The sequence below is a fragment of the Eufriesea mexicana genome, unplaced genomic scaffold, assembly GCF_001483705.2.
Source record: "Eufriesea mexicana isolate 0111107269 unplaced genomic scaffold, ASM148370v2 scaffold3185, whole genome shotgun sequence".
In the NCBI taxonomy this organism is placed as follows: domain Eukaryota; kingdom Metazoa; phylum Arthropoda; class Insecta; order Hymenoptera; family Apidae; genus Eufriesea; species Eufriesea mexicana.
Window position 1 is genome coordinate 37,191 of NW_016911209.1, and position 25,445 is coordinate 62,635.

At 40.0% G+C, this 25,445-nt stretch overlaps 1 protein-coding gene across 2 annotated transcripts in view; it reads left to right on the forward strand.

The window, feature by feature from the left end:
• LOC108550842 (uncharacterized) overlaps positions 1-25,445 on the forward strand; it is a 102,686-nt gene that overhangs the window by 22,341 nt on the left and 54,900 nt on the right. For both annotated transcript variants that reach the window (XM_017904736.1, XM_017904737.1), the window contains exons 2-4: positions 17,581-17,692; positions 20,847-21,034; positions 23,652-24,720. In XM_017904736.1, coding sequence (XP_017760225.1) covers positions 17,581-17,692; positions 20,847-21,034; positions 23,652-24,720 — 1,369 coding nt within the window. The remainder of the gene's footprint in view (positions 1-17,580; positions 17,693-20,846; positions 21,035-23,651; positions 24,721-25,445) is intronic.

A 25,445-nucleotide genomic window follows, 5' to 3' on the forward strand; every position in this document is an offset into this window, starting at 1 on the left:
GAAGATGGAATTAATTGATGGATTTGCTTGTGGTATGTAGCAAATATTTATGCAGGACGTTTTAATACATAATCCTGGATATAATGCATCACGCAACGTTAATCGATAGATCCGGTATTATACGCTAACAGCTTCAGGATCATTATACAGGATTTCATAGATCATTGGGGCATCTCTTGCGACTACGCGATTCTCGAGTAAAATTAATCGTACTACGCTAGATTAGATGCTTGAATATTATTATTGTATCATAAAATGATAAAGGAAGAGATCTATTTTGAAAAGGAAGAAATCAGGCAGGAATTTGGAAGGAATTGTAAGCCTGAGCTTATTCTGTCCGCGTAATCGCCTAGTGGTGTGCCATATAAGAGAATCAAAAGTTTTCTTCGTCGATCTCTAGATTTTTGGCGTGACACGCAGTGCTTATATATAGAGAACGATACTGAGAACTGGGAGATAAAATCGAGCACGCTCTACTCTTGTGGTAGTCGGTCGATAGTGTTTTTAAGTGTTCAGGTATGACAGGAATTTGGTCTCCTTTGTATCGTGAATTTTGTTATTTAAAAATATATCCTTAAACAAAACTGTTCTAAAATTTCTTCGCGTCGAACATGGGATATAAACGAGTTAATTGAAAGTTCCGTATACAAGGTTAAAGATAAATCTCCATAATTTACTTTAATTCTAGGAAAGTAACGATAGCTTCGGGGATGAGCAAGTTAAAGGCTGATTTATTTTATTCGCGAGCGTTTCATCGAAATAACTTGCAGTGGACAAAGAAGGAAAGTTAGCCAAGAAAGAAACAGAAGGTTCAAAGGTAACGATCTAAAGTCGGTGAGAAAAGTTCGTAAGAAAATTTCCTCGCAATATTCTCGTTTAAAACCTTATTTCTTTCTTCATGACCCTCGGATTCCACGATGTTCCACGGAAACATCTTTTACCCGAAAAATATTGTCGAATCATCGCGAGACTAAATATCTCAATTGACAAAATATCTTCTCTTTCTCTAGTCCGATTTCATCGAAATTTTTCTTATCGTAAAAAAATCAGCAAAGAAATATAGCCAAAGCAATTAAAATTCGTAATTCAGGAGGTACCAACAAACCTTCTATACCGATTTTCTTCCAATTTTTAATAATTTTATTCGAATTTTTGACAATTTTATTCGAACTTAACATCGACGATGGAATTAAAATCCACAATTCCAAATCCAACCCCTTTCATCGATCAACATCGTTTCCGCCATTTGCGAGACAGAGGTAACCAAGAAAAACCACGAAATGTTCTTAACGAAGAAACGAACTCCACCCCCGTCTCTATTCCCAAGATGGAAATATCTAGTCACGGTAAAAACCGCTAACGACTCCAAGGGACGCGTTGCGTTTTCCCACACGACCATTATACTGATTCCTTCGCCGCGAAGAGAGCCAAAAGAAAAGAGGAAAAAAATAGGGAGTTAAACTAATTTCGGAATTTCTTTCGTTGGATGACCGGTCAACGCGGGTTAAGGTTAATTACGCCCCTGGCCGCTTTGCGCGTCCATTCTAACTGAAACTTCTCGCCGCTGTGTATCTCGCTCTCTGTGTGTCTCAGGTGCGCTTAAAAGTAGCCTCGAGCGGATCACGATCGGCGACCGGAAACGAGAAATCGCGGCGCGACGGGGTGGCAGAGGAAACGTTAGAAGGGGTAACGGGGGTGCTAATTGCCTGACAAATCGTCGGTTCTCCTCGTTGCACGTTTTTCGTTCGTATTATGCAACGATATCCCGGGTTGCAGGTTGGTTTCAGCGTCGTTGGGATTTTTCGTCTTCGCATTCGTCGTTATCGCGTGTCAATTAGCATATCATCTACACGTCAAAGTGGATTGTTCGGCTATTAACCCTTTGCACTCGACGATTTTTTGGCTAAAGGAAAATAGGAGTTCAAAGATTTTCTGCTATAAAGCTGACGATGTTCATTTAATTAGTAAATAATAAATGGTATAATAATTAACACGTAGAATTATTTGATTTCGATACCTCGCACACCATTACATTATCTTAAATTTGACATATTAATGAACATCGATCTTCGAAGTTTTATTAAATGGCGACTGAAGGGCGCCTCTCGAGTGTAAAGGGTTGATGTGATCGAATGACGGGTTACTCGAGCTCGGTACTGCAATTTTCATGGAATATAAATTGTATCCGTGGTAATGGTTAACATAGATTTTGAATATATATTTGATGATATAATAAAGGAGCAATGTCTGTAAGAAAGGGATGAGTTCATGGGATGCCAATATCTAATGCATTCAGGTTACTGTGACAAACGAGTATACGTGTAATGATCGAGGTGTCTGTGAATTGTTATGTGTAAGGTGTGTATGTCATGTAATGCATGAAAGTAGAAAGAACAAACCAGAGAGATTAGGCATAGGTCAGTTGTAATTGAGTCGTAATAGAGATTCAGGTTACTGTGACAAACGAGTATACGTGTAATGATCGAGGTGTGTGTGAATTGTTATGTGTAAGGTGTGTATGTCATGTAATGCATGAAAGTAGAAAGAACAACCCAGAGAGATTAGGCATAGGTCAGTTGTAATTGAGTCGTAATAGTGAAAGTAGGTGTAAGCGTGTAATTATGAGAAATTAATTAAATTTATATTTGATATTCGTGTTTGATCATTTTTTCTAATTAAATAAAGAATTGTTATTATTGTTATTGAGCGTTTGAGTGCAAACGTTCTTCTGACACCGCTTTCGGGTTATAGGATGATCAAAAAGTATTATATATATCTGAACTCGCGTTGGAGGTTTTCATCTTCCCTTTCCTATCCGAGAGAGATTCCTTTTGATCTCAAAGCGTGAATCCGTTAAAAATTACGTAATTTAGTTTCCGTACCATTTCTTTCCGGTACGCTGGTGTCTGGATAATGAATCTTCCTTTACCTCTGCATGAAAGGCTTTTGATTAATGACTCGCGGATCATATGGGTAATCTTTAAACTGTTCTTCCAGTGTACCAATGGAAGTATTTTGTGATCATTAGTTTATATCGTCTATTTGTTCTCTGGTAAACACTTTGATGATTAATTCGCAGATTTCCTTGTTTTGAAAGGTGTGGTCCGAGAGACCTGAGGGACAAGGGTAAAAATTGAAGAAAGCTTCTTGTTTTAGAAGGTTTATTTCTTACACAGGGATCTCTTACTCTGTTCCAAGGGTCTTTTACGAACTGAACTCAACGATTCCACACGCGTGGAGGCTTTTCCCTCTCGATCGTCTCATAACGAGCACAGAGTAGTCGCCATTTGCTAGTAGGCTGTTCTACCCTGTATATTATCGAATTTTTCAAAGTTCTAATTTCAATTTTTCACTCGAACAAGTCGATACTATGATATCGAGCGTGGCACTCACACTCAACATACATAGCAAGGACGACCACCAGGATACCAACTGACGGCACCATAGGAACCACAAGACTTTATAATAACATTAATTCTTCCGTAGAGGAAACCCCCACAATTCTAAATCACCATATTCCAAATTTTCGTTAAAATTCTGTGATCCACGTTTTCGCCTTACTCGCTCTTCCAATATAAGTATAATGCCTCTACTTGTTTCATTTTTTAAAGCGTCTGCTTCATTCCCATTCATGGGTCCTTTGACTACGATGGGTTTAGTATTAAAACCCTGTCGCAACGCGTTTACCTCGGTTGTACCAAACGTAGGACCTAGGTCTTACGTTTAGCTCGGGGATGAATAACATTTTCTCGATAAAGGGACGTTACATTTTACTATCGGCCCAAAAGTTCCGGCCGTTACTCAAGGGACTCGTTCCTCAGCATCGAGTTCCTCTTCTCGTCCATGCTGATCACCTCGAAATCGTAAAAAGCTTCGTAAAGTGGCGCACACGCACGAAGAATCGGGGTTGTCGAAGGACGACACCCTCTCTGCCATCCGTTGTCGGGGTTTAATTAAACTTTTGCAATGGATTCGCAGGCGTGGCGTGACCGCTTACAATGGAGGAACGAACGAATTACTCTCGATCGCCGTCGGCATGGCTTTGTTGCCCGCTTTAATCGTTTCCATCTGGAAACGATTCTTTCCTTTCTCGTCTTTTGCTGTTTCGCTTCACGTTTCGCGCGAGGGGACGCGCCCTCGAATAGGGGTCGACGCTACTCTTAAGCGAATTATGGAATCGGGAAAATGGAATCGTTCCAGACCGACGGGTTTCTCTTCGATAATTGGCGTAATCGAATGGCGAAAATCATCGACACTTATCTCCTCGCGAGGTCCTTGGACCAAGAAATTGCCATGGTATTTTATTGTCACGAAAGAGGGTCAACGCGTTTGCTCATCTTGATACTTTTTACTCGTTCAACGTTTTATCGTTTCTTTTCCGAAGATCGAAAAATTGCTGTTTGGGTTTGGGTCGTGATACTTGGATAAAATATATCTATGGAAATATAGTTTATATCGACACTGTGACTTTTCGAGCTTCTTCATATTAATTTCTTGTCATTCGATAGTTTCGATAACATCAACTGCTTATTGTCTTATATACGAGCTATTAATTTTCTAAATCGTTCGATTCCAAAAAGAGTAGAAAATTATTTTAAATACAGGAAATTAACCATCTATCGAGTGATTCCACTCTAAAATTTTTAACACTAAACATACAAAGTTGGGTCAAATGACCCCTTTCAAAATTTACCTTATAAATCGTGTATTCATTGTTATTTCTTTCGCTCATCTGACTTTCTGTAAATTCTCATATTATTTGGTTGTTTAATTTCTCGCTTTCCGTTTTTCTCTTAATTTATTTTTTACCGAGAAAAATTCTTTGCATACCTTATACACCATGGGGGGTTATTTTACTATGGTGGATCGTAAGTCAGTCAAACGTTTATTCTTCTCTTTTCCAACTCGCAATGCTCTCTTCTTAAATATTCTCCAACATCACTCTCTCTCTATCTCACTCTCTTCAGTCATACCGTATACAAAGCACCTAGACCATATCACAGTACACTTATTATCATAACATAAACTTAAGGTTAAGATCGTTCACATAAAACTTTCATACACACTCGCCATACTCATCCTTCCATACAAATACTACATGCTTTTATATCTAAATATTTTCTATTCTATGTCAGTACCAGTACCACACATTTGACCCCCTATGGTAAGAATAGGCGTGTGTAAAATATCGGTACGTTTAGTGTTAAAAATTCAAAAGACGGAGTAAATCACTTTTGCCAGAGAAGGGCTCATATATGAGTTAGTATTTTTTAAAGAGAGTGGTGAATCACATCGATCAACGCGTCAGAAGATATACGATTCAATTTAAAAAGAACGTAAGTTACGTTCGCTCGACGTTAACGCCTCCATGTAGCAGCACCTCGTCTGCATCTTATCGCCATTTTCGATACCCTCGCGATTGCCTATGTCTCCTCTTTAGCTCACGCTTCGCCATTTTTATCATCCCCAAACATAAAACTCCACGCGATCTACGAATTTCCGGTCTCCACTGATAGGCGCACGAGTCTCCACTGATTTTCGTCTTAATTAAACTCGTCGATAATAGCGGAATTCTGTATAATCACTCGATAATCTCGCACCCCATTCCAGCCATTAAAATCTTACGCCCTTCATTTTCATAAATCTCGCGGTGGCATCGTTAACAGGTTACAAAGACACGCTGGTCTCATCAAACTCGAGTAAAGAGGGAACGGTCGATAAATTGCACGCTTCCTCGGCTGTCCTTTCATACATTTACCAATCTTTTCGCCATTTCTCGTAATCTCTGTTCGTCGTGCATCGTCATAAAAGCAGAAATGATTAAAGGCCCCACCGCGATGGCGGAGCGTCACCGTGAACCAAGCGTCGGGGTGGCATAATTGTTCTCGAATCTACGGGAACTCCGGCAAGTTGGCGCTTTCAATCGAGTGAAACTCGCCGGTGGCGCAAACATTCCATAAAATCTGGAACTGGATCGCAGCTGCGTACGAATGCGTCCGCAGAATCGATTCCACCCTCACGGTTCCTGCACACCGTTAAAGTATCTCCGGTTCGGCCTTAATTACATGTTTGGCTAACGAAGCAGGGCTCTTAAATCAAGTAAACCGTGGCAAGTGTTGCGGATGTGGAAAGTCTGTACTTTCGACCGGCAGATACTTGGAAAGCGCTTCCAACTTCGCCGAGAGACGCTCATCCTTCCATGGATCCACGCCCTACCGCGAAATTAACTCGGGAATGCGTTATCGTTTTCCTTTTGCACGCTCTCCGCGCGAGAAGCAGGGATCACAGATGAGTTCTCGCCGAGTTCGTGACCAATTGCGAGTCGGGAGATTTTTGTTATCGACCAAGTTTCTTTGTGGACAGACAGGGCCGTTTTCTTTTTCCTTCCTCGCGTGGAGAGTTCGAAGGAACTCCGAGGGAGCGAATGTTTGTTACTGGCTCGTCTCAGGGTGAATCGCGCACATGAGAACTGGGGTGTTTGGTCCAAGAAAAGATCTTGTTACTGGAGGTTTTGGTTCGTCTTTTCTGATTCGATTTACAGCAACCAATTTTTAGATCAAAATAATAGTAACACTCGATGACGCAAAAATTCAGATAAAACTGTAATTTTATATTTTAATTTTATATTTTATATTTCGACTAGTTCTTTGATTCGTCCAATTAAAAGAATTTCTCCAATTGTCGAGAACGTATCACGCGCCATCTTAATATTGCGTGATTAGTTTTACATTTTTAGGGATCTCGATTGTAATTTGAAGTAGATTATTTATTAGTGACTAGTATCGCGATTATTTGTCGTAAATTGTACAATAGTTAAATGAGAACAAATGTGTACAATAGTCAATGACGTGATTTATAAGTAGATGTCCATTCGTCGCAAGTGGGTCCACTCTGTCGGGTCTAGTAGCTGTAAATTTTCTGTACCTTGCATTAGATACATGACTTAATCCTCTGGAAGGGCGGCGAGGCACGTTTGACCATCGAACTTGTAGTCGTAATACAAAATACTAAAGTCTTCAAATTTATCGAAAATAAAAGTTATGCCTCTGGTACGAAACACTTTTCCTTTTAATCTTAATTTTTGTCCGGAACTGCTTATTCAGAGTTGGATTACTTGTCTATGGGGTGTGAATAAATTTATTATTGCTGCAGGGACTTCTACTAAGAAGGCACAGTGTGTTCACATCCTCACGCTGACACTTAAGATGGTGACGAAGGTCATCGGTCACCATTTTCAGTCAATAATGGCTACTATCTGTCATCAAAGGAGTATCAGCGAAGTAAACACGTGCCTCCTTTTCTCGAACGCACAGTACAAAACACTCGTGCATTAGAGGCCAGTTTTCTACTTCCATAAATGCAACTAACAATTTTCTTTTTATACGTATAGGGATACTTTTGATTGACAAATATAAAAGGAATAATAAATATTATTTCATTCCAATATATATATATTTATTACGAGCTAAATGAGACTCAGGAGTAAAGTATAAATTAAAAGACTAGACTCGTAATTGATTTATGATCACGTAACTTACACTTTCACATCAAATCTTCCTTAAACTCCGTAAAGGACTTCCTTTACACCCTTATTTAAACCTTGCACTTTGTCTTCTTCACGTACCCTAAATATTCAAACGCATTTCACTTTTCACCTGCATTCGATATTACCATAAATATCCCGTTGATATCTTATCACTCCGGATGACACTCTGAACATTGGGCCTAAACCCTAGACTGCTGTTTGTTGTCCATCATCAGCTAGGTATTCCCAAGTGTTCTCTTGCATTCGCTCTCCAACCCTAGCATTGCTACAAACGTTCATAATTACGAACATAAATCTACTTATTCTACTTCCTCGTTTTGTATCTCATCATATATTTTACTCGTGCCATTTTCTTCTTAAACGGGGGTGATTTCGCGAACTTTGTTTGCACGTTTCAAAGCCCTCGATACAAAAACGTTTTCAAGCGTTCGCCGGTAACGTTCGGAAAATAGGCTGTCGCTCAGAGCTGTGATAACTTCCTCGTCCCCAGTTAAAAAAGGGTTAAAGCGCTACCCAGACGAAGTTAAGCTCCTTCTTCGGGGGCATTTACCGGTCGTTCGAGTTTTTCGTTGCCGAGGTGTCGGTGTATTTCACGACATCGGATTTCGCTCGGTGCTCTCGCGCTGCTGGCGAATAATAATTCCGGTATTCTCGGGTCGCCTGGGTTCACGCCGACGCAACGTCTTAATTACCCGGTTAGGTAAGCTGGCAAAAAGAAGGCAGGGAAAAAGAAGACGCACGCGAAAGACGGAACGGGCAAGTCTTAGCCCGGCATTTTCAGCAGCTTTAAACACACCGAACTCCCTTTTCCAAGTAAAGTACACGGAACTATACGTTTCCTTGCCTAGTTCGTGACCCTGGAAGCTAATCTACGACTGCGAGAGCGAAAGAGAAAGAGAGGAGAGAGGAAAAATATATTTCGCTTCTCCCTTACCGTCTTCGCGAGGATTATCACGCTGAATTCGAAGACCAGTCGGAGAAAGCGATTGTGCCTTGATGGCGTCCGATTGTCTTCGAATCAAGGGGAACCCCTTTTCATCGCGAACAAGCTCGTCCGCTGGTCTTTGCTAAGTCTGTAATTGATAAACGGAAGGCTTCCTTTGAAAGCTAGCCTTTGCGTCGATGTTATATCTCGGCCGAACATCGGCTGAACGGAAGTATCGAGCGATTTTGATAGTACGCTCTGAATGCTGAATTGTTCGAGGAAAGACTGAGATACATTGGGAAATATTCAGACGAGATTTGAACAGTGGAAATATCTGGAAATCGAATCCTTTTGACAGCAAATTAGCGTTTAAACTATATTTCGATTTATCTCCTGGCGAATTTGGTGTAAGTGGATAATCGAGTCGATGAGTAGCCCTTTGCACTGCGATTTAATTACGAGAAAGTTTGCATTGGAGTGGTATTTAATTTTTTAATTACTGTATTTTTCGGATTTTGTGCAGATGGAATATAATTATGGTCGCGTGATTAGTGTAGTTTACAATTAGTGAGATTCGTCATGTGAGGAAATAGTGATGGGTTAGACTCGTCATTTAAGTACAAAGGGTTAATAATCTGTATTATGTAGATTTATACAGATTTACTAAAATCTTCTATCTCTTCTCTATCGCAGAACAAGATAATTTTCGAAAATTTGGTTTTGCGTTATTTTAATAAATTTTCAGCGGAAAATTATCGTAGTAAAGTTGATTTTTATTAAATTTTATAACATTGGAAATAACGTGCATAATAATATTCGTGTATTATACGCTTTTGATAATACTGCAAGATAAAATGGCGGAGAAAAATAGGTACGAGTAAATTTATCCAGGATACGGCTATTTTTCAAACTCGACAGTCAAAGATCGAAAGGCTTCGGAATCGCGAGCGCTTTGTAAAAGCAATTGTGAACTTTCTGGCTGTAACAAAGTAACTTTTTGAGTATAAATAAATACGTTTGTTTCACCATTCCGTATGCGATACGCTGTCACTCTGTTTCCAAAATTGCGAAACATTCCTTTGACTTTTCGTCCTCGTTCGCAGTTCGTAGTTCAAATGCATTATGCATTAATGGATACGTATATATTTCTTCGAGTATCGAATCATGATTGATACATTAAAAATAATAACCGATAACATTTGATAATAAAAATCACGAATAGGAGAAATCATTAAAAGTTCTCAGAACGAGATAACTATAAAAAGGAGTTAATAATAAAAATTATTTCGGTAACAAACACTACACAGGAAATGCTTGATTATTATACCTCTATCGATCAAATGTCGATATACTCTGTAATTATATTTGGCGTATATTCCCTTCATCGCAGTAAACTCTGCATTATTCTGATCCGAAGCCTAAATTAAATTAGTAGCCAAATCGAGTTATCCAAAAATATACGCTTCATCGGGAAATTTTAATACCCACTACAATCAATATTCCTCGAAAAGGTGGAAATCAAGTTACCAATGCAATTTAACCGAGCCTTGCATCAAACGAAATTAGTATAACTTTAAAAATTACATTCAAGATTATCCTAATTTCTTTTGAAGGAATATGGTCAAGAGATTTACAAGCTTCATAGGTTCATTACCCGGACCTATACCCAAATTAATCCCCTGGCATCCTTCCATACCCCAGACACATAGCACCCAGGTACACCCCCATGCATTTTCCAATGCAAATTCCATTCCTCCAATAGTTAAATTTCCTGACCAATCAAGCAATCCTGGGATTCCGAGAAAACACACCCCCTAGACATGCCTGCTCCTCAAATCGTATAAATATTTATTTATTTATTAATATATAATTAACGGGTAGTCCCATTAGTGTAGATTTGTAGATTTGTAGATTTAACAAGTTCTATACGGAGGACATTACATATAAAACACGTTACATATCAAATACGAATGATAGCATAAATGAAATATATTTAGATAATAGTTTATGAAAGGGATTGCCTAATCCAGTGAAGAAATCTAGCTCGAAACTGGCCCTTTCGCAAGTTCGCAAATTCGGTTTACAGGGTCGGTATTGATGAATTTGGAAGTATATTTGCAAGGCAGGAATGATCGTAATGACTTCAGTGATCTAGAAGGTGAATAAAGTTGATAGAGGAAAGTAGTACGGAACAGTTAATGACGCCATTAACACTTTAAGTGCCACGCTGGTCCCCAAGGACCGATGCTAGACTTTCTAGGTTTGGGCCCGACCGGTCCTCAGGGCCCGGCCCAGAGTAGGAGCAAAAGATGCTAACTTTGGTGTTAAATTCTCCGCCATTTTTGGACCTAACATTTGGGAATTCCTGTTATAATTGGTACAGTATCTCCGAGTTTTATGAACACTTCGTCTGGCACCGGTGATCTACTTACAACGGCAAGTAAAACGGGCTGGGCTCTTAACGTGTTAATTAATTTAAATAAGAATAGTAGATCGAGAATCGTCCCATGAGCTTCTATAGATTTCAATAAATAAATAAATAAATAATTAGTCCTGTGATATACTAAAATTAATAATACACGATATTAAAATTCACACGAACCTCGTTACAAGGTTGTACGAGTATTCTGGTTAGCGTGTAACATTCTGGTAACACGTGTATTCCGCGTTAAATGGAACTGTGATTTACAAATTTATTTTTACGAGCCTTTTGCATTCGTGGGAGCGATATCAGGCAACACGGTGTCATCCGCGTCTCGAACGAGATATCTCGTGATATTCTCTAAAGATTTGGGACGAAACTGCGAATGGGTTAACGATGTTAAACACGCGATGTGCTATGCTTTTAAAAGCAAATATTTTTTCGTTCTCTTTCATACGAACCGACGTTCAGACGTAAATATTGGCAGCTAAACGTGATATGTGCCCAAAGGATCATACGAGATACCTCGTTCGCTGACTGGTTAAATCGTAAAAGCTGAATCGTTGCGAGAGACTTGAAAAAAGCTTTGCAGTTTCGCGAAATTCGGATTTGCATTTGACAGCGGGTGGAATTATCGGCGCGGGAAATTCGCACGGTGTATCAATTTCGTTGGAAAGTATATTTGTCGGGGTTACTTTCACCGCATATGGCGACGGATTAACTTTCTCGGGAATACGGCGGATGGAAGGAAAGTACATACGAATTAAACGTGCGAGCATTTCGTCACATCCCTGAGGTGGTTTTTATTTCATGCAGCGTCTGAGCTCTGGTGTGAAACTTAAAATCGCGGTCGCCGCGCATTGACCTGATACCAGCGTATAAACGCCGCCTTGTCAATGGAGTTTTATATAAACCGATGATCTCAGACGAATTTCTCGATGGGTTACTGGGTGCGACACGTTCCATTTCTTTCACAATACGCTCGTCACGATGACACATATCCTTTCCGTGTCTTTTTGTTACAAACGTCGCGTACACCTGTTCTTCGCGTTGGCAACAATCTCTCTTCGAGTAGCCCAGGTGATTTTAGAATTTTACGTTCTTCCAAACATTCCCTGTAATAATTGCTAATTTTAATAAGAAATCAGGTAAATATTCTTTTTGTCTTAAAATAAATTTTTAAATATTTTATCGTGTAAGGAATAGTGTGAAATGGCGAATGTTATGGTACGTATAGGGAAAGCTCAACCTCTCGTCAAACAATTACAGCATTGTTTATTAATGAAAGACTGAGCATGTATTTGTGTCGTACTATCCATCTACTATCCATTTAATATTTTTTTCTTGTCTACGCATAAATTTTTAGAAATATAATGTTTCTATTCAACTCCACCATTTATTTATTATCCCTTTGTACTCGGCGATATTTTCGTTACAGAAACATAGCAATTCGAAGACTTTCTGCCATAAAGTCGATGATATTTTCAAAACGGTAAACAAGAAATGCAAATTAATTGTAAGACGTAGAATTATTTTACCTCGATATTCCACGCGTCATTAGGTAATTTTTACCTAATTTAATTTCACCGATCTTTAGAATCTAATTAAATGGCGACTGAGAGTCACCTCTCGAGTGCAAAGGGTTAAATTTTTCTTTCGTTTTCTTTTTCTCCATTTTGTCAATTATTTCTTATTCCATTACTTTCTGTACTACTACGCTACTACGTCATTACTGTAGATTTCATTTTACTATTTTTATTGTATACCAAAGGACTACTGTTCGTTAATAAAGTGTTGTTATTATTGTTATATTGGAAAGAATTAGGCGGGAGAAATTTTTTTCAGAAAAGTAATATTTGATTTAACTAAAGATAGAATATTCAAATTTTTGTATTCAATTTTTTTATTGAAGATTTGCTTGTCTCCTTCCCTTCGTAGAGGAGAATAGCGAGAAAAACACGAAGGAATTTCATCTTTGAGTGCTTTCGTTTATCGAAGATAATCGATATATTTCAATGATTCAAAAACTTTTTTTTTACCGAACGTCGCGGTTTCGAAAGAGGAACACGGTTCGTCTGTTACTTCATTTCACCGGCGAATTATTTACTCGCTGGCTGATCAATGTTTCACGACCTCGAACGTTCGACCGCTCGAAATATTTTGCGTGAGCGTCCATCGTCGCGAAGCAACGAGGATTATTTATCTTCACGAGGTAACGACTACCTAATCGTTTATATTTTTCGTTTCCTCTTCGCGTTTCTCGCTCGTGTCTTCGCTGTCTTGTGTCATTCAGCCTGGCTTCGAGGAACCATCCAGTTTATCAATTTCCCTCGAAGCAAAAATAGATCCAGATGCAGGGTGGTGACGCCATCAGAGATAAAGATTCCTCTCACAATGTTGAAAACATAAGTTTAGTTACGTACAAAAATCAATCTAGAGTAGAAGACGTGAGTAAACAGTTTATGAGACCTAGATTTTGAGAACGAATATTTATATAAACGTTAGGTAAGAATTGAGGGTTTATTACTGACTGAGACTAGCCCTTTCGACCAGTTACGTAATTTTAGTATAATCTCCGACGACTTGGAAGGAGTTAAAAAATAGATCAAAAGGAGTTTCAAAGTCTAGGCAACTGACTGTCGGTGATAATTATATCCGAATTTGCCAGCGAGCTCGTGGTCCATTAAAACGTTCTGAATTATTCGTGCTTTCGCTGCTCCTCGTCCAACTCGGTGGCTCTATAATGCACCCGCAGCAAACTTTAGTCGGATTTAAACACTTTTTGATCCGTTTCGTTGCGTTTGCCTCGCACGGAGCGTAAGCACTACGGGAACCGGATCAGATCGACGCCATTATATTTCCGCTTCGCGTAGAATCGGCGGCGGGAACGTGGCCTCAGTTGGGATGAGTTAGAGCCCGACGACTGACCTATCCCATGTCGGACGACCTCGACGAGCTTCGAAGGCCAACGCACCGTAATTCATAACTTTATCAGACCTTCTCTGCCAGGTTACCCGTGTTCCTGTGCGAAGAAACCGCGTGCTGCGGAATCGCGGCCATGTTCGGCTTTCGTTTTCCAACCGCCAGGTTAAACCACGGGAAAATTCAATCTCCGATATTCCCTCTAATATTATTTTCCTGTGCATTTGCCTTGGGAGTGATCGAGTAGAGGACCGTGTAACCGGTGCATTCGAGTTTACTTAGCTTTAACCCTAAAACTACCAATCTAGATTGTATGATTAGTTCTTTTTCTTTTATGCACTCTATTTGCTATCTACACTTCGTTCCATGGAATTGTACGAATCGAAGTGGTTCGATGAAAATATCGAAAAACGTCGAAAATATTTCCAAGTTGCACCCTTAACGCTGGTATTTCAAAAATCTGTCAAATTACTTATCTTTTTTACTCGAAAATATGTCTTTAAAAATATTAGTGTTGATTTATAGAGAGGAAGCAGGAATAAAGGAATGTAATTAGGGTGTTTCAAAAATCGGAGTACAACGATTTTACAGTCAAGCAGTTTGTATCTAAATTTTTGTTTAAATATGTGCTCCGATTGTAAGAATTTCTGGCCTAATTGCATGAATTTTTCTCTTTTTCTTCACTTGCGAAACTCGAGCTTTTGTCTGGTAGTGTAACTTGTTTTTAACGACGGATAGTTAAAGCGGCTGAGTTTATAATTGCGTTGTTGTTTTAAAGAATTGCACAGGGGATTAAAAGAACACATCTGCGATTAATATCACGTTTTAGTAGAATTTATAAATAGCGTGAGTCGTGATTAATATAAGCGTTGAGTGCGAGGAAAATTAAAATGGTATTTGCAATTGTGATAAAATGGAGGAAAAGCATAAAATAGAAGTGATATAAAAAAATAGCAGGGGAATGTAGGAAATTTTTTGAAAAAATAGGCGTTATGAAATATTTCGCGAAATATCTATCTCTTAAGTGTGATTTAATAGACTCACAACAGGCAGCGTGCAAGGAATAATAGCATTAAAACATACGATTGAATTAAAAAGTGAGAAAGTGTTATACTTTATTCGCGCAGAAAGTCGAGGAAACAGTTTTTCCACTCTATTGTTTATAATACCTCCTTTGTAACAGGGCTGCGATTTATCTCAATTGCAGTACGCACCCCCTATAGCGATTTTAACATCGTATCGTCAGAGTCTCTGCGTGCATCCATGTTTCTCAACGATTACAATTAACCTTTACGAAGAATAATGCACCATATTTCTACCTTCTGTTATTATCTACTATACGCGAGTTGTAAAAACACGAAACAATTTTACAAAGTGCAATTACGAAGTTCATCACTGGCTTAAAATGTCACGACGAATGATTTAAGCGAATTAAACGATTCAGGAATTATTAAAAATTTATTAAAAATTTTTCCAAGGATACGCGTAATTATAAAGAAGAAAATTACGTTAAAAACGTGGAAGCAAGAGACAAATGCAAGAAAGTAATATGGCGTCAATGTGGTACCTGGTTCCAAATGCTGCGACTGCCGGCGTTAGCGCGATCGCAGCGAAAGATAAAACTGCGAGTCTGTATTTTTCTGCGAATGAAGTGGCGTTCTGAACTCAATGGCGAATTTAATACGAGATAGAGAGATGGGACGAGCATAGCGCGTGTACGCGTACGAATTCGTGAGAAATTATGGAATGAAGAAGGAGATATAAGGGAGCCTCGAATATTCAGATGCTCTTGGAGAAAGAACATGGCCGCGTGTAATGAGGCGTGTCTAACTTGTACAGTGTACACGACGTTTTATTAACTTTCCTAATTGTGGGAAAAGAAGATGTAAATAAATTCACTATGAACTGGCATAGTAATTAATGTAAATTGATGGAAGGAGTTATTACAGCTACTGTAACATCGCTACATAGGACATGTCGTAATGATGATTAGGGGTGATTAGAATCCAAAGCAACTGTTGAGGGTATCCTAACGATTTCCAATTATGGAAAAAGGAGATATAAGAATATTCACTATGAACTGGTATAGTAATTAATACAGATCGATGAAAAGAGTTATCAAAACTACTGTAACACAGTTACATGGGACATATCATAACGGTGACTAGGGCTGATTATAATACAAATAGACTACTGAGGGTACCCAAGCGATTTTCAATTGTGGAAAAAGAAAATGTAAATAAATTCAGTATGAACTGGCATAGTAATTAATGTAGATCGATGGAAAGAGTTATTAAAACTACTGTATCATCGCTACATAGGACATGTCACAACGGTGATTAGGGGTGATTAGAATACAAAGCGACTGTTGAGGACATCCCAGCGATTGTTTTAAAACCTCCTTGCAATTCGAGTGAACTGTGTGATCCTTGGATAGTCCTGACAAGTATTAGCCAAAAGAAGTTTTAAGGGTTCTTCTTAATAGCTTGTTTGATTTTTCCAATACATTTGAAAAATCGTTACAACGAACCATTAAGACCATATGTTTTGAAATTAATAGAGCCTGTTTGTACAATCTTGGACTCTGTATGTTGCATTTTTTGTCAAATAAAATTGAAAATTATTGGTGCTACGAGCCGTTGTTTGATTTCCTAAAAATCCGTCATTCAGGTTCTTACTGTTACCTGAAATAAAAATACTCAACAGGATTCCCACAGGACTCCCTTAAGTATAATTTATTTGTTTACTATAAGCAGAATCACCTCCACCTCGGTTGTACTACCGTTTCTGGAACACCCTATATTTGATCAGTCCCATTTTCACATATTTCGACTCACTTTTGACAACTTTTCTATCATTTCTCAGTAAATTGATAAAGGAATTTTTTATTCCTTGGAGATCCCCTTAAAAATCCCAAAGGAATTTTTCATTTCCAGGTGACGTCAAAAATGGTCTTTCTTTAACATCCTCTTTCCATTCTATTAACCGAGTTGATAGAAAGATTCTCAAACTTCGCGATGTTTCCGTAGAGTTCATTGTACCAAAAGTTTCCCTCCGATTCATCCATTACTCCTTGCAACGTGGTTTAAAGCCATCGCACGTCAGAAGGCTACGCTCGTAGCCTTCGAAATGGCGCGGGGCTAAGCAAATTCCATCGTCAGTCGTTGAAACGTGCGTCTCGATCAACGATTTCTACGAGTATCCGTACGCGCAACGACTATCGCGCACTGCCTGCTTTGTTTCCCGGCTGGCTTTCGCTTTAACCTTTCATGCCCCTCGTTCGACGCGATAAAAAGTTCAATATCGCGCTGAAAAGCTGGCTTCCCGAGTGGCACGGCGAGGGGCGTATGCAAGTACTTTTGCCGGCATTTCAAAGTGGCGAGGATCCTATTGACTTCCGGTCGGAGTTCCAGCACAACCAAAGAGAGGGGTTCCAAGGCTTGGGACTGAGAAAACTTTCCTCCTCGTCCAGGTGAAACTTCCCGCCAGCCGGAAATGGAAACTCTCGCGCCTCTGTTTCCAGGCGCGGACGCGGCATCGCATATGGCTCTCGTTTCCGTTTCTCGCTATTTCCATATCTCTTTTCTCTCACATTCCTCCTCTCTGTCTATCGTTTCTCATCGATCTTTTATCCTTTCCCGCGTTTGCTTTATTTTCTCTTCGTTCCCAATTTTTCTCTTTCTTTTTCCGTTTTTATTTTCAGATCTATTAGGATGTTCCATATGCGACAGAGGGATGAACGCGATGTGATTTTTGTGTTTGCAGGACGCTGCCAAAACGCGGATCCGAGGGGACAGTTGGACGGCAGGGATGACGGGAGGAAAATAGGCGATCTGCGCGACGAGTTACAGGCTGACGACACGGATCAGTCGTATGTGTATGTACTTTATGCATATTTGATGACCTCCGATCGAACGGGCCGGTTATCGAGCAGCTTTGTGCCGGAGGAAATAGAAGTGGACATCAATCGGCTGTTGTAAATCGACGAGCGATCGTTTGGACGCTGTTAGGCCGATGTCACACTTTCGAATTACTATTTCGACCAGGAGCGTTCCGCGTCGCGAAAATACAGGGTACAGTTGTCACGGAAAAGTTTTCGCGAGAATTCGCGATGACTCGGCTAGTTTCGATGCTCGATAGAGAGTTTGAAAGTATCATAATTGTTCTGCCTTCCTCTGGAATGTGTAACGCGTGTCTCTGACACTAGAGTTAATGAGTGAATTGGCTGGTTAATTGCCAAGGTCGGCCGTCATGTTTGTGGAGCAGTGTCAATTGTTTCAAGTGAACCTACTTTCCAGTTAATCTTAAAATAACGAGTCTACGGATACTCCTTTTTTGTCTCACAGTTTCGTCTTAATCGTCGAATTTCACAGAGATATTTTCATTTTTCTATTTGTACTTGGACAAATAAATTCGTCCTTAATTATTGCTGAAAAATTGAGAATTTCAACGGAATTTCCTATGGAAAGACAGGGTTTTTATTTGATTATTTTGATTACTATGGCTAGCTTTTAGTTGTATAGCGACGTGTCGTTTGTCATTTAAGAACATCTACAAATCCAGGCAATTTATCCTCCTACACAGTCTCAAGATTGTACGTGTAGATCCTGATCATCAAACCTCTCGAAGGCAGGATAGCAGTAGGCTATTCGTCTTCTAAAGCCAGAGAAGCATTAACTCTCAGAACGCCGGGGTCATCTGACATTAATTACTAGATGGCGCTGCGTTTCAAAAGCTCCTTTTGTTCCAATTGTTACTAAACGCACATGTAAATCAATTAGACAGAAGCATAAAGCTAATTCGCCGTATTGAAGCGCAAATTCCCCGTTCGCAGTTAATAAAAGGAGCTATATTTGGATCTGGGCTCCACCTGTACTCTCGCTTGATATTACAAAGGTTAAACGAGTTCATCCTGTTGTCGATCAATTTTTATTTCAATTCGCAAAATCGTTAATTATTCTATTTGAGATCGGTGACATCATTTTATTATGCACTTGTTTCCTGGTAGTTCGATCGCATATTAAGATCAATCAGAGACGTATCACGCCGTCAGTATCAATAAATTCAGACATGGACCACATGTGTAGCAGTGTCATATTTGCATACGGGGTGTTGCAGTTTTCACACGCTAAGGTTTCAATTATAGACACAGGTCGCTTTATTAAAAAGTTGTAACAAAAATATAGAATATAGAACAGTTAATCACGGTTATAATTACTTAGTTATAATTTTATGCGACTTGTGTTTTGCTATTTGAATCGAAACGAACCAAATTGATACTAATTACCGTTATTGATTGGCAATTAACAGTGGTTGAAAATGGAATTAATTACTGTACGACGTTCATTAATTTTTTGCATCAATTCGATAATCGAGTTCATTAAATTAGTTTTATTCAATACATTTTTTCAAAGTTCCTCACAGAAATAAATTATTGATTTATTCCCGAATTTTGTGACAGCATTTCACATTTATTTTCCAAATTTTTAATACAGCGTTAAACGATCTACATTCGTGTAATACTTTTCCTATAGGAAATTTGTTATTTCCAAACTGAAACACCCTGTATATTGATCTTCCAGCACGCGGAACGTTTTCAAAAGTCAAAGCCATCCGTGACTAAATCTCAGGTCGCCTTTCCATTCGATTCTTTCTCATGAACTTTTCTCTGATACCGTAAACCGCGAAGCTACCCTCGAAACGTTGCCAATAAGTCACTTGGACGAGGAAAGGAGAAAGAGGAAGCAAATAAAGTAAAAGAACGTGACTCGCGTTTCTTGTTTCCCCGGGAAACAAGTCCCCCCGGCGAATTCAATAAACTTGCCGATCGAATGGCCGCGAAATCGTGGTTCGTGGCAAGTTGCAGTGGATGTCGGGATCAAACGGGCCCGGACTCCGTGGAACCGATAATTACGGTGGTGCACGAAATAAGGGACGGTCGTATTACGGTGGTATTATACACTCGAACTTTCTAATTGATACGTAACACAGTCGAACCGCAGTCGTGGAAACCTGGTACCCACATTGTTGAACGGCCGTCTCAATTACGCGCTGCCACGACTTATAATTACCCAGGTCGAAAGGTCCCAGGCTAATAGGGTGTGCTGGGGTTGTTAGCAGATAGGCTCCTGAATGTAAGGGAATCCAAACTTTTCGCGGTATTTTCATTTATTATTAACGAGCAACGACCGTGCAGTTATTACGATAGTCGGTACGGCTTGACGCTCTTTGAGAACTCGCTTTGAGCGAAATTATGCACGCGACTGAAGGATCTAATAAACGTAACGATGACTAGGGTTTTTGTATCATTGATAGGTTAGATTCGTTTATGGATTGATTCTCGTGTGTAATGCGTGGTACGAGGGGTTGTTAACCCTCTGTGATGGACCATGAAAGTCAATGGCTGGGTTACTCGTGACACATACTGATCAGTATATCGGGTGTCTCGGTAACCGTGGCACGGTCAGCGGTGATTCTTCGTGGAAAATATCGAAACTGGGAGATACTTTCATTAAGAATTATTAGTTGAAACGAAATTTGATTCGTTGCTATCCAATTTGAGAAATTCCACAGTGTCTTCCGAGAAAGCTGGAATTGAATTACTCACAAAATTACCGCGATATTAGTAAACTCTATTCTTGGTGAGTTACGAGGAGTATGGAGAAGAATTTTAAGAAAAATTAATCCGTTCGTTCTCGAGCATTCCACGGTACATATTACCCAGGCAGGAACGCGAGCCAAGACATTGCTTTAATTCGCGTTGAAATGGCGATTTGCTCGGAAGAATTGCGCGGAATTTCTAATTGGATCACGGTTTATTAAGAATATCGTGCTGACTAGATCTAGGCAACAGCAGGGGTTCGTCTTTTGAGAGCTCGACGAAAGTTGTCCTGGAGGGTGGAAATATTAAAGAGGTTAAAATCTTGAAGGGGCACGCGATGTTACGCGTGCCCTGGCTGGTCTATAGCCTTTTTATTTTGTCGCGAGGGAGAGGAGAGAAAAAAGAAATGGTTGGCTGTGTTGTCCATTAGCTGGGATGCGTCTCTCGAGGGTAAAAAGGCGCTCGATGAGGACGGCAGCTCTCTCTCGTCTCGGAACGCGGCAGAGGTGCCGGAGACGGAAGCGGAAACAGTGCCCCGGGCTGACGGAAATAGGGACAAGGTTCTCGTTCCACCGGAAGGTGCTTCCAACTCATCGCTTCGGCCGGGCTTGAATGCCAGTGAGTAAAAATGTTTGCACTTCAAATCGCACCGAAAGATTCACAGGTATAATCGTGTAGCTTTCGCGGGATAAGCGTAGCTTTTACTCGCTTCCAAAGAGCGAACAGGTTGGGGACGATTTGTTATACATAGTGCACTGATTCCATGTAATACCGGGACTATTGAGATTTCGCAGTTTTTACTGCAAGTGTAAGAGAACTTTTAACAAATTTTCGGTAATTTATTATAATGGTCTAATTAAATTTAATGATGGAAATAAGTATATTAATAATGCTAATAATTTACAGCGTATTTAGGTATCACGTGTGTCACCTGTCATGTTGGTAATTTTGGTATTAAGACATTGACCACTTAGATATCGATATTTCGAGGTACGAGAATGTGCTAGAATAATTCATAACTTTGAAATCGAAGCGAAATCAGAGATTATGCAAATTACGTGTTATTATTCATAATCTGCATCAAGTTTTCGCGAAATTCCGTGAAGGGAATCAGAATTTGTACCTTAGGGTTTGTATTTATGTTACTTGTCTCAAGAGTCAGCTATGTGATTTCCGGAAATGTCAATATGAGACGGTATCCAGTAAAACTTGATGCAGCCCTGTTTGTTCTTTACTTGTTGGAATTCTTGGTATTTTCTTTTTAATTAAAAAGATGTACGGTTTGGTTGCAATCTGTGTAGCTAGAGTAGCAATTTGTTCTAAGACATGCAAATTATGTAACGTAGTAAACTAGGTATGTTTATAGATAATTATCAAAAACAGCTTTCATTGAAATTATTTCTATTATACAAGCAGTGTTCGTTAAATAGTTAACTAAATAGTTTGCTTTTAATATCGGTGAACCAAAAATTCGAATTTCCTTCGTATAATAATATAGTTCATTATAATAATTCGGAATAATTTGCTACAATTCGTAATCCCAGTATTACTCGGAATAAATATTTCAAGTCCTTGTATATCGACTCGTATCACTCGAATAATTATATTAAATTATTGCATTCGCGAGAACGCATACATCACCGAATAATCGTCACAGATGGGAATTGATATGCATTATGCGGACGCAATTTCACAATGCTTGCATGTATTGCGATATTAAAGAGAAACTATAAGTCACTATCAATAAACGTCACCGAAGATATGAAATATCATTCGACTGTGAGCAGAAATTGCCTCTGTTTATTGCATACGAAATGACAGTGTTTACCTTGGCGCATAGGTCAGTGCCTATTTCAAATAGACAAGAAACATGTTAATCAGCGCATGACACACGCATCGTTGGCTCCCTTCCCAGTTATCATACGTGAAAGACGATTTTCATCGTGCAACAATTTATACATTCATGACATCTACTAAATTCTATGTAGGATTTCTTGCTAAATTAATCCTATGCTGACAGAGATCTACGTGTCTAATAAACAACAACTCCCTTTTAATAACAAAACAGGTTTATTTAACTAAAATGTTACACCAAGTTTCTCTCAGTTCTAACTCTCAAACACACTATTCTCTATTCATACGCATTCTGCTTTCTGCCTTCTCTGCGCTCTTGCACCCTTATTTAACCCTTTGCACTCGAGAGGCGCCCTTCAGTCGCCATTTGATAAAATTTCAAAGAGCATTAAAATGTCAAATTTAAGATATTATAATGGTGTGCGAGGTATCGAAATTAAATAAATAAGTTTCTCTCAGTTCTAACTCTCAAACACACTATTCTCTATTCATACGCATTCTGCCTTCTGCCTTCTCTGCGCTCTTGCACCCTTATTTAACCCTTTGCACTCGAGAGGCGCTCTTCAGTCGCCATTTGATAAAATTTCAAAGATCAGATCATTAAAAGAGCATTAAAATGTCAAATTTAAGATATTATAATGGTGTGCGAGGTATCGAAATTAAATAATTCTGTGTTAATTATCATACGAATTCTTAGTCACTGCTCCAAAAAATATTGTCAGCTTTATAGCAGAAAATCTTCTTTAGCCAAAAAATCGTTGAGTGCAAAGGGTTAAAGTCTAACACTCTCTCTTTTCATAGCTCAAAAGCTCTCTTCGTGGATCATTCCTAGCATTCCTAGACTTTCGTTCATTGCTTGCACCGACCCAGTCATAAATATCTCATCCGTAGAATCCTTGTACAGTCCTTGGACCCATTAGTCCACACGTACTCCAGATATCGCCTAATCTAAACGCCTAAGTCGAAACCGATGCCGCTGTTTATTATTCCCTTACTAGAGTCCTTCTCGATTTCCAAATTTATCCTACGTCAATTTTAATATCAAATACTTCGTTGCCTCCGTTATCGAAAAATACTTCATATCATATCCCAGATTCGTGTCTTTCATATTTTCTCACCTACATCGTGACATATGAGCAACAGAGGCACGCATCGTTGCAAAAATAATCATCCCGAGCGCATGCAATCGTTGCATTGCGGATGTAATTCAGACCTCGCCAGACATTTCGAAAAATTCGACACAAAAGTGTCAATCTCCATCGCGAAAAGCAAATAACAAAGGAAGCCATGCAAACGTTACGGGAGAGAAAAGATTCTCGACTCAACTGTTCGCTCCCGATCGAGATTCTCCATGTGTACCAGAAATCCCTCGTTTCAACAGCGTTGACTTCGCTGGGCCGTCGAAGGGGAGACAGCAGCGACAGATCCCGCAAGAAACGGCGCAGAAACAAGGAGTCGAAGAACTCGGACGTGGATCGACAACGCGAGAACACGCAGGACGTCTGCGAGAACGAGATCAGGGGAAAACGTGGCAGTCAGACGAAGAAATCGAAGGATTCCGCGGCGAGAAGGTACCGCGCTGAACGGCGCAGGAGGAGGAAGAATCGTGACAGAAAACGCGGCAGGAAGAGGCCTAAGCAGAACGGAGAGAGAAGCGACGCTCGTAGAACGTCAAAGTTCAAACGAAGAATGAACGATGCACCAGCCTCCCTGTTACTTGGCAAGATCGATGGCCAAGTGGCGGAGGACAACGTTTCCAGCTACGATTCCTCGAATGCCACCTGGAGAAGCAACCCCTCGAACAGCACCGACACCACCTCGCCGTTCAATCTTCAGGATCAATTAACCACCGAACCCACGAGACGGCCCACGCAGACCACCACGCGTTATAAGTTGTACGAGGACACCGTCGAGAGGGAGTTCTCGAAGCAGCTGGAGAAGGAGATCTCGCGGACGCAGATGGAGGACCCGGCCAGTCTGGAGAACCGTATCCTCGGTAGCTCCGTGCCCAAGTCTTCGTATAAGAATACCGAGCATAGAGACGAGGGTTCCGGTAATACGAACGAGTCGAAGTTTGGGAATTCCAGGTACGATGCTGACAAGATGCTAGGCTACTCGCGAACGGAAGAGGATTTGCCGATCTTGGATATGGAGAACGAGGTCCTGGCGAGAACCTTGAAGGATTATAACGCTTACATGACGTCGAGCTTGAAATTGTCGATGTTACCGAGACGGGACGGGATGGAGCGCAGGAAAACCGGGGGATCGCATTTTCATGGGAAACCCATAATCGACGGGGCAGAGTTGGACGGTCTGGGCAGAAAGAAGGGCGCAGAAACGAGTAACAGCACCGTGGCATACGAGGATGATACGAAAGGGGATTTATCATGCATAAACGGGACGTTCGTGCCTGCACCCCTCGCCCGACATGCACTGATCAAATATGTAAAGTAAGTGGCTTTTAGCATGAATAATTCAACTCATCTCGAACGCCGCTCAGGCACGGGGATCCAGTCGATGCGATTTCCCTTATGACGATGGATCTTCCGCGCGTTTGTGAGCTTGCTAGCCGCATTATGTTTTCGTGCTACGATAGCGGCAAAATGCGAGCAATTAATCCTGCTTTTATGCAACAACCACTTTTATCTGGTTAGGGGATAGTTTGAATAAGCACTGGTCAAACGTCTTTGCTTTGGTTCAATTATCGTAGAAATTCGCTAAATTCAAGCATATGGGCTATCGTGTAAATGTAATTTGCAATGAATCGATTGGTTACCGACAGCGGGAGGTAATAAATACAATTGGTTTATGATTCGTAAATGTTAAACTGCCATGATGTTGCGTGTTAATAATTGTCACTAATACGACGACGGAGGTAATTAGACCGACATGTTTAATTTTGATCGATAGAAGTAAATTAACATTGCAGTCATTCAGACTGGAAACACCAGTTTCGATTTTGCGATCAAGTTTTGTTCCATAAATGTAGCTTATTAATTCTGTCTATTTAATTATCCGTGTAATTATTGATTTTCAGTTTTTTAAATTATCTCCAATGCTGTTCGTTAATAAGGACGAACACATGACTCGCAAACGCGTGGATCCTATCAGACATGTCCGCATGATCATCCTTCCCTTTGAGCATTTTGAAACGAGGTCTTTACGAGGGTATTTG